We start from the raw sequence: 10,797 nt of genomic DNA, 5'->3' as shown, positions 1-10,797 counted from the left end.
CACAGTTTGCCTTGTTGCCTTTAGTTTTGAAGAGGGAGACAACTGAAACATCTCCAAAGTCTTGTGGTATAGTCTCTTCCTCCTGAATGCTGGTTAGCATGTTTTGAAATGCATCCAGAGCGTAGAGGTCACCTGTTTTGAAGAGTTCAACAAGAAGACTGTCTGTATCTATTGCTTGGTCAGAGCTGGTCTAATTAATTGCTTTCTTGACTTTGTCCAAATTTGGGAATAGGTCAAGGTCATCTATATTCAGCTTCTGTGGGATCATATCAAGACCTGCCAGGTTTACAGTAGAAGCCCTGCAGATGAGGTAGGAGAAATGCATCTCCCAACACTGAATGGTATTTCCCTTGTCCTCGAGCAAGGTGGTGCCAACAGGGATTGCTGGGTCTCAGGACATCTTTTAATTAATAAAAACATAATAATAATAATAATGTAATAAAGTCCAAGTCAGCAACGTGCTGGATTTTTTTCCACCTTCTGATGTGATCCCAAGATTGATGAGATTCAGCACTTTATGATGTGAGAACACTGTTTTTTGCTCTGCAGTTGTAAATAGATCCCCTGTATTTAAATCCAAATTGCATTAATTGCAAGGACACAATAAGTTGTGGTAGCAGATTACAGAAAGCAGTCCTGTCATGAAAACACTCAGTGACCATTACACTTTGTTTCAAACCACTAAGCTGTGTTCACTTACTTCAATGTGCTTTTATTTTTCCTGACAGTCAACTTAGCAGGATCTTGTCTAAAGCTTTGTTAATATCTATGCAGATCATGTCATTCATCCTTTTCATTCCGTTGTTAATCAGAGACAACTTTTCATCAACAAATTGACATTGATTGTCATTGCAATAAATTATTTATCTTTCTTTTGAAAATGGAAGGAAAGGTTTTTTTTTGGAAACAAAAATAAGTTTGATTAGCAGTTGCCAATTTACCAGAGACAATTCGGTTAAAATGAATTTTGTGCAGATTGTGCCCCACACGGCACCCCCTCGTTCCTCGCGTTTACCCTGTGTTACGTCACACAGGAGTGACGTCGACAGTGGGCGGGGCCGTACCCGTCACTTTAGTTTCATTTTTTTTCTTAGAAATTATGAAGGAATTTCGCGCGACATTGTCGCAAAATAGTTTTCCGGGTGAAAGCCGAAGCCCCTTTAATTGGAGCTTTAAAGCGGCGGCCGCCTTGGGAGTCATTAACGTTTAGCGAGACATAATGAAAGATAGGTTTGGCCAGATAGCGGGAGGTTAGGCACTCGCGTTCGGCTGTAAGGGCTTGTGTCCTGTAATCTGGTGTGTGGCTCGGAAAGTTTACAGGCAAGGCAAGGCCAGGCCCGGCCCGGCCCGGCCGCACCGACAGAGCGCCGGGCTACCGCCGCCGCCGCACCACCACCACCACCAACATTACCACGAATGGTACCGTGCCCTTATTTTGCGCCCACCCTCTTTATTGCCATTATCACATCTGAGAGGTGCACGAACCTCGCGATAGTCTTTGCAGAAACGATGCGTGACGCTTAACTGATGCGAAGGTGACGGGGCTACTTGAAGACGCACCGCAGAGGTGTGTGATGGTTTGTCACAGGGGAGGGCGAGAGCTCCATGTTTGCAGACAAGTGTGAGCCAGTGTCAAATAATCAGCGGCTCCGGGCTCCTCTTTCCCACCTCTAAAACACTTTGTCGTGTGCTGTGTGGCTGTGTGTGGAGGGGACTCGTGAATCTGGTGCTAGCTGAGTATTGATGGGGGGGTGATAAAGGGGGGGGGGTGATGGAGGCATTGTGTCGATGCCGACACTTGTGTTTGAGTGTGCGTGTGTTTTTTTCTCTCTCTTAAAGTAGCTTGATGAGTGTCCAAAGTAACAGTGGAAGTTTGGAGGGGACGCCATCTTGGTCCCAGTTCTCCACGTCCCCAACGCCGGGAGCTTTGCAGACTAACACGGCACCTGTAAAGGCTAAAGAAGGTAATTCGTTACACACGCTTACCCGGCTCGAACTCTCTACTGTTTTAAAATGTGTTTCGGACACCTTTCGTAATGTTTTAATTTTTTAAAAGGGGGTGGGGTTCTCCATTTGCGAAGCAGTGGCACAGAAAGTGTTGCGGGTCCCAAGCGGGTTACTCCGAGGCCGTGGGTAGGAGGTACATTAGGTGGCTAATGGTTGATAGTGCGGTGCACACGCTATGAACCTTCAGGGGCAGCCTTTTGCACTTACTTGGGGCCTGGTGTCGTTTTAGATGAAATATTTTTATTTTGAAAAGGACCTCCGGTTTCATAAACCTTTGGAAACGAAGTAATAAAAAGTGGAGCGGAGGCTTTACAGGAGCTATAACATGTTATGTTTACTCCATTGTGTTGTGCCCTCCCCTAAGCTAGAGATGAAGAAGAGGTCAGGGCTGGATTTGGGAGTCCATGATATTATTTCACTGCGAGTTTTGGCGGTTGACATACTGATTTGTAACGTGATACAGAGAGGTTAAGTAAATTTTATTTCTAAAAACGTATCCATTGCTGAAGTCCATTGCCATTTTTGGCTATACCAGTCACTGATGAGATTTTTTTTACAGTAAGTGGAAGGTATCAAACAGTGTACAAAGCATAACGCAGCACAGCATGGGGAAATTTTGGATTGTCATTATCAAAGAGAGATTGTCTTTTTGGCAACTGCAGCCATCCTTCCCACGACCTGAAGTAGGTTTCGAAACCTAATGGCTTCCGAATTTTAATAAAACTTGATGTGAAAATACGATGGAATTTCACTATAATGATCAGACCCAACAATTAATATATGAAAATGCATAAGTTTGCTTAATTTGGGAGTAGCACTTCTCTGCAGGCATTTTGCTGTACATATAAATATTAATTTTATTCAAAGTTAAAACATAGCCTAAAAATCCTTAAAAAAAATATAGATAAGGCACAAAATGCTGGAGGAATTCAGCAGGTCGGGCAGCATCTATGGAAATGGTTAAACAATCGACGTTTCAGGCCTAGACCCTTCTTCAGGGCTTTAAAGGAAAAGGGAAGATGCCAGAATAAAAAGGTGGGGTAGGGAAAGGAGAATTAGCTAGCAGGTGATAGGTGAAGCCAGGTGGGTGGGAAAAGTAAGGGGTTGGAGAAGAAGGAATCATCCTCTTTTTTAAAAAAAATATAGCTGCCTGCATAACTTTAAACTTTAATTTAGAATTCTTAGAATTGTCAGTAAATATTGCGATTTAAACTAGGCAACATCTTTTTATCAATTGAAATGGAATCAACTGTTGACTGGCTAGAATGATATTTCTGTAAAATTGTTTTACACGCATCTGCTACATATTTAAGATATCTAGAAGAAAATGTGTACTTTATTACTAATTGAGTGGAAACTATTTAACAATACATGTTTGTGCACCTATTCAACTTGTATATTATGATCTGGACAATAATTTCTCACTTTAAAAATTACAGTTCATGTTAAAATTGCATGACTGGGGAATGTCGTTAATTGAGAACCCCAGAAAAAATAGAATATACATTTATTTGCACAAATTATTTTGTACACTTAGAAGATAATACTATGTGAAAACTGGAAAAAGAATTGAATGCTCTCTGGAACAGTATGTATTTCAGAATAAGTCAAACTTAATTTTTTAATTTTCAGTTTGCTGTTTCATGAAGTGTGCATTTATAATTGTTGAACAATTCAGTAATGTTATATATGCCTTGTATGAATGTTAATTTTATTTAAGATTCAAATTCTTAGTATATTGACAGCTCTTCACATCTCAGCATATTGATAAATCCATTAGTTGCTGGTTGTCTATACTTGCGGTCGCAATTTTATGCTTCAAACATTTAAACATTTTTCAGTCGAATAAATTGTAAAAAGAATTGAAAAGGATGTGTTTGCATTGATGTTTGAAATTCAAGTTTTCTTAAGTCAACAATGAAGTACTTGGTTCCCCCAAAGTCTCGGTAATATGAAGTCTGTTGCATATAAATTATAAAGAGGGATCTGAATCTAATCTCAACTGTGCAGTCACCATTACCACCTAACCTTCTGCCTTATTACTTAAATGTTTATCTCCTTCTGACTTTAAAAACAAAAAAAAGATGGTTATTTTGAGGAATTATTTTTGTTATCTTTGCCTCATCCATCTTGGATGGATGACTCTTTATTTTTAAACAGTCACCACGAGTTCTAGATTCTCTTACATGAGTAAACACTCACTGTACATCAATCTTGTCAAGATCCCTCAATATGTTTCATTCTACAGGTCTCTTACCCTAAACAAAAGTACATACAAGCTTAAAGTGTCCAACCTTACCTGTACAACAAAATTAGCCATTCCTGTTACTAATTTGGTAAACATCTGAACATCCTTCTTTAAATAAGGAAACCAGTACGGGACACTGTTCCCAGATGAATTCTCACTAATGCACAGCCTCATGTTTATATGCTGTTAACTTTCCTGATTGCTTGCTTTGATCTTCCCCAAGAAAACAGCATCAGTCAGAGAGGGCAAAATTAATTTTGGAGAAAAATGTTCTCCATTTTGGGATTCCTAATGAGATCTCCACCATTAGTGAAGTTGATATTAACTCAATCAGTTCACTTTGTGTGACATAAAAAAAAGTTGTGTAAATTGCTTTCAGCTAAGTACAGACAGATGTGTTCTAGAACTAAGTTGTTTTAGTACTGTCAGAGCCCTGACATCTCCCTTGTGTGTAAAATTGTTTCGATGAGTTGAGTGCACAAAAAAAATCAGGTCAAATCCAACCTGGTCAATTTCTGCTCATTCAGTCTATTCTCAACCCCCAACAAAGCCATTCAATGTTGTCAACGTTGTTCTAAATCAGTATTTATTCACAACTAAGCTGATTGAGTCCTTTATACCTGTGCTCCAAGCATGGACTGAAAGAGTTGAATTCCAGTGGTGAGTGAATGCATGACCTGATATAAAGACATTGTTTGGTTAAGTATAGTACTATGGATCCCTGTCAAAACTGGAATCTGTGCATATCAAATTTAAAATTTCCACTGGAATTGTGCCTTGAGCAAAAGCAGATGGTTGCTGGAAGTCAATTAGCCCACCCCTAAAACATTTGTATAAGAGCTTAATGGGGCACCCTGGGTCCAGCCTACAGCTGCTTCCTTCTGTATCAGTATCAGAAAAGGGATATTTCTTGATGATGGCAGTATTCAATTTTATATGCTGGTCAAAAATGCCATTGTGTAGCTGGACCGAGATAAAATTTCTTCATAAGCTGATAAATATCAACCATCTTTTATGGCACTCAAGCGCTGGACGTAATTTCTAATGAGCAAATGAGTGAGTGAGTCCCAGCCATTGATACTTGACATTCTATTTCAGTACCCCAGTAGAATCTCCCATCAGTATTGTCCTCATGGTAGATGTGCAGTGCTTGGATGTGATTGATCAGAAATTCAATCAGACAAAAAAAAATGCAGGTTAGAGGCTGTGCATCCCATGAGTGACTTGTCTCTGATATTCCAGATCCATTTACAAGGCATGTCAGAGTGATGTAATGACTTGGATGAGTGTAGCTCCAATAAACTCAAAACTCAGTACTGTCCAGGACTAAGTAATCTACTTAATTAGCACTCTAACCACCAGTTTAGCAATCAGTTTTTCTATCACTGGTGCACCATGACTTTGAAGTGCACTGCTGTTGCTTGATTGGGTTTTCCTGTTTATTATTTATTTTCCAAATCTGCTCATGTTGCCTGAATTCAGAGTGGAACACTGTTCCTTCGTTATTGATCTAAGTCCTGCAACTTGATGCATCACTTGACTATTGTCATCATTACCTGAAGAACTGTACAGATTCAAGAAGGCAGCTAAATTCTATTTTCTCAGGGACATTTAGGAATAAGCACTGAAGGCTAGCCTTCCCAGCAATGTTCACCTTTCACTAAATGAATAAAATAATACGTAGGAAAACCATCCTTCAAATGGAGATAGATATAGTATGTGTACATTTGTTGCTTAATAAATCAATTTCAGTTAACTATAGGTAATTTTAGAACAGCCAATCAAACATAAGGTTAAGGGGCATCAATAAGAAAGACATTAATATTTCTGTTTTTTGACAGTTTTACTGTATGATAGTAAACTGCTTTTAATAATTGGAACTTTCAGGAGTATTACATTTGTTAAACTTTGTAGTATGCATTATAACTTAAAAGGAGTTTCAATTAGTGTTTGCAGCCTTGGAGGAAGTCAGTCATGTGTTTTGTTACAGGCCTATTTTTGTATTTTGTAAGTATGATATTTAGAAATCATGAACTATTTGGTTTGTGTTAGGTAGCCTAACCTGAAATTGAAAGAAAATCGGCAAAGATTCCTCAGATTCCTTGGGAAGGTATCTTATCTATGTTATTTTCTTTGGGCAAATAATTCAGTTTAAGCTTTAGAAATGTTTTATTGTAGTACAAACAGCAATCAATTGGTACAAGAGAATTTTAGCTAATTCTGAGATGAATTTAAATTGTTTGTGAAGCAGGTGGAATAGTGAAAACTGACATTGATTCACTTGTATTTTATGATATTTTTATATGTTTGGTAACCAATCTTAAACTATGCAACAAGCTTGATGTTTAATCTGTTTAAATATCCGTAAGTGCATATTTCATTTATTTGATGTCATCATTCCTAGTTAAATACAGGACCATTTTCTCTGATGCACATTACCCTATTTTGCTTTCTTCATTGCAATCTAAAATATGAAATCCATATTTTATATTACCTGTAATCTTGATTCAAAACATGTATGATATCAAAAAGCTTTTATTTCCTTAAAATGGATCAAGATGTGCAAAATGAGATTGTTTGGGGATTCTTTGTATTGAATGTTAGAAACATCGAGTCTGCTCTACCATTTGAACATGGCTGTTTTATTTTCCCTTTCAATTCCTTCTCTTGCCTTCTCCCCATAAGCTTTGACCATTTTACTCATCAAGAAACCATCAACCTTCTCTAAGTATACCCAGATTCACCCACCTTCTGGCTAAAGAAATCCCTTCTCATTGCTCCAAAAGGGACATCCTTCTGTTCTGAGGCTGTGTTCTCTGGAGCTGGATTCTTCCACTACTGGAAACATCCTTTCCATGTACACTGTATCTAGGCCTTTAAATATTCAGTAAGTTTCAATGAGGATCTTCCCCCTCATTCTTCTAAACTACAATGAGTGCGGGTCAGAGTCATCAAAAGATCCTTATGCATTATCCTTTTCATTCCCGGGATAATTCACATAAACCCTTTCTGGTCTCTCTCCATTGCCAGCATATACTTTCTCAGATGTGAGGTCCGAAACTGCTCACATTACTCCAAATATAGTTTGACCAATGCCTTACAAAGCGTCAGCATTACATCCTTGCTTTTATATTGTAGCCTTCTGGAAATAAATGCTAACATTGCATTTGCCTTCCTTACTACATTATTCTGTTCTTTATAATGCATGTGGATTTCACTGTACTCTTGTTAAGTTTTTCAAAAAATTACTTTGACAATTTACATTGAATTATCCAGTTATTTGAAATGATAGAAGCAGTGGAATAAGGTATGAACTTAGCGCTCTAAATTAGAAGTTGCTGATTAATTGAGTGAACAGAATTTCAACATTTTTTCCATTTGGTGGGAAAAGCATTTGGCTATGTTTAAGCAAGAAGATGTCAGACTATAGTGTTTCTGACTGCTTAGCCATTTTTTTTAAGCTTCAAAAATGTGGGGAGTAAAACAGTTATTTCTTTCTGTAGGACTAAGCCTTGTTTTTATTACACTTGAGTTTATTTAGGAAACAGAACCTATTGCATAATTATTAGCCTCCTGCCACTCCCATGCTTAACATACAAAACACATAACAATTACTGGTGAATGCAGCAGGCCAGGCAGCATCTATAGGAAGAGGTACAGTCGATGTTTTGGGCTGAGACCCTTGGATTCACCAGCAATTTTTGTGTGTTGCTTGAAATTCCAGCATCTGCAGATTTCCTCGTCCATGCTTAACATGGTATATTTTTCAAATGTGAATACAAATAAATTATTCTTTACAAATAACGGTCCAAGTGGGGTCTGACCCAAGATGGTATGGGAAGCACAGAGAGGATTGCTTAGGCTCCAGGTACATTTTTTTCCCGTATTCAAAAAGGGCAGCAGAGATAAACCAGGAAACAGCAGGCTAATGAGTTTTGCACCAATAGCAAGGAAATTATTGGAAGATATTCTAAGGGGCAAGGGTATACACACATAGAAAATAAGTGACTAATTAGGAATCAGCATGGTTTTATGTATTTGAATTCCTGTTCAACAAATTTGTGAATTTTTGTGGAGGTAATTATGAAAATTGAAGGTAGCATGTTAGCCTTGAACAATGTGGACTTTATCAAGACTTTTGATAATTTTGAATGGTATGCTGTAAGGAAGATTAGAGCACTTTAGGGCAAACTGTATACAAAATTGGTTTGGTGATCGGAGGCAGAGGGTAGTTAAGGTATGTTATTTTTCAGACTGGAAATCTGTAGCGCTGGGACATTTGTTGTTTGTCTTGTCTATTAATGATTTGCATGAGAATGTAATGTGACTGATTATTAAGTTTGATAATGATAGGAAAAATTGGAGTAATAGATAGAGGTACAAAGTGAAAGGACATAGAGGGACTTAGATTAGTTGGCCAGTTGGGTGGAGTGGTGGCAGATGGAATTTAATTCAGACAAGTGTGAGGTAATAATTTTTGGGACATCAACTATAACAGACATTGTACTCTAAATGGCAGGGACCTCAAGAGTATCGATGAACACAGTGACCCACATAGATGAGGGATAGGGTAGTGAAGAAGTTATTTGGTACATTTACCTTTGTAGGCCAAGGCATTGCGTATAGGTTTTAAATGTAATGCTGCAACTGTACAAAACATTGGTTAGGCTGCACTTGAGATTATGTACATTTCTGGTTGGCACTGTGCATTGGAAAGAGTACAGTAGATATTCACCAGCATCTTTCTGGGAATAGAGGGTTTTATTTTAGAGGAAATAATTGGATAGGTTGCATTTATTTTCACTGGAATGTAGGATGCTGAAGTGTGATCTTTGAGATTATAAAGTTATAAGTAGGTAGGGTAAATATAGTCTTTTCCCTAGATTGCACATTGGTTTAAGCTGAGCAGGAAAAAATTTAGAGATCTGAGGGTGGTGGTTACATGGAACAAGTTGTCAGAAGAAGTTATAGAAGCAGGTACAATTGTAGCATTTAAAAGGCTTTTGGGCAGGTAGTTGGTTAAGGAGATATGGGCAAATCGGAATAGCGTGGGTAGGTGTCACAGCTGGCATGGACGCTCACGTAGGGCAGAGAGACCCATCTGTGTTGTGTACCCAGACTTGAATATGCTGATGAGCTTAATCCATCTGTATGATTATCAACCTATTTCTTGATAAGTTAATAAACCTTAATTTGAATTTTTTAATGTAGAGGTCCATTGATATACTGTTTTTTGCATACTTTTAAACAGTCAAGTGCCCTCAAATATGAAAGCTCCCTTTTTATAAAAATGATGTAGATTTGTTTCAATCTTCCAGTTATATGTGCTATCCCTTATATACATTTTATGAACCGTTCTAGATTACCAGTTCAGTCTTTCAATTCTCATTTTACCAGGTGAAATCTAACTTTAATTTTTGTTTGCTTTCTTGCTTTCTCAATCTACCACACTGCTTTATACGTTGTAGTTGCATCCAAGATTTATTTGCTTTATAGTATTTTTCAGTGCGCACTATTGATAAAACAATTCTGTGCTGTCTGTTTAGTGCCAGAAGCTGTATATTATGTTTCTTGATTTTAAAGGTTGTTAATGCTCAGGTTCTGAAACAACTCTATGGTTAACTCTCAAACAAAATAAATGAAGTCTAAATGATTATAAACTTAATGTTTAGAATGCTTTTCTGGACATAATTTTTTCTTGGAATATAAATGATCAAATAATTTAAAGTGATCTTCAATGATAACTTACAACATAATTTTCATAAAATGCAATCTGAAATTTCCTTTTTTTAAGGGAAGTGAGATTCTGGTGAATTATCTTCCAAACTGAAATCAGACTTTTTGCATTTTCCAGGCTCATGTCAGCAAAATAGATTTGGGAAAGAATTGTTAAACATGTTAATTTACTTACTGGGGAATTAAAAGTGTAGTTTCAGAATTAAAAAAAAATTCTGTCCAGTGATCATATCTGCCACAGCTTTGGCACCCCACTTCCGGTTCTAATTCAGTTTTTTAAAATTAACACTCTTAGTCTTGGCAGTTGTAGTATTCGTGCTTTTACTGAACCTCTTCAGGTGACTTGGGGTAGATTCCCGAGGTGGGCAGCTGAAATGAAATTCACTGAATGAATTTCAAATGATGTGGTATTGGTTATTGAATGGATAATATCTTTATAATTTTAAGCAAATTCTTCCTTAGTATTTTGGCTTACCTTGGTAGTTGGTGGTCTTGGTTGGAATCTTAATTTGTGCTTTGAGGAAAATGTACATACAGTCAGCCCTCTGTATCTGTGGGGGTTTGGTTCCAGGACCCCCCACAGATACCAAATTTTGCGGATGCTCAAGTCCTGTATATAAAATGGCGTGGTATTTGCATATAACCTACGCAATCCTCCCATATACTTTAAATCATCTCTAGATTACTTAGAATATCTAATACAATGTAAGTGCTATGTAAATAGTTGTTATACTGTATTGTTTGGGAATAATGACAAGAAAAAAAGTCTTTACATATTCAGTACAGATGCAACCATCGTAGCTCTT

At 37.6% G+C, this 10,797-nt stretch overlaps 1 protein-coding gene across 5 annotated transcripts in view; it reads left to right on the top strand.

Annotated features, from left to right (window-relative positions):
* The first annotated feature begins 1,072 nt into the window (after window positions 1-1,072).
* LOC134348604 (serine/threonine-protein kinase tousled-like 1) overlaps window positions 1,073-10,797 on the top strand; it is a 142,754-nt gene continuing 133,029 nt past the window's right edge. The window contains exons 1-2 of one of the 5 annotated variants that reach the window (XM_063052228.1): window positions 1,073-1,419; window positions 1,843-1,964. In XM_063052228.1, the coding sequence (XP_062908298.1) occupies window positions 1,847-1,964 (118 nt within the window). In that variant the 5' untranslated portion in view covers window positions 1,073-1,419; window positions 1,843-1,846. Of the gene's footprint in view, window positions 1,568-1,839; window positions 1,965-10,797 lie in introns of all 5 variants that reach the window. The other 4 variants (XM_063052227.1, XM_063052226.1, XM_063052225.1 and 1 more) reach the window with 4 other exon arrangements.

This window comes from Mobula hypostoma, chromosome 6 (assembly GCF_963921235.1).
Source record: "Mobula hypostoma chromosome 6, sMobHyp1.1, whole genome shotgun sequence".
Lineage (NCBI taxonomy): Eukaryota > Metazoa > Chordata > Chondrichthyes > Myliobatiformes > Myliobatidae > Mobula > Mobula hypostoma.
Note: the sequence above shows the minus strand (reverse complement) of the source record. Positions and strands in the feature narration are given on the sequence as shown.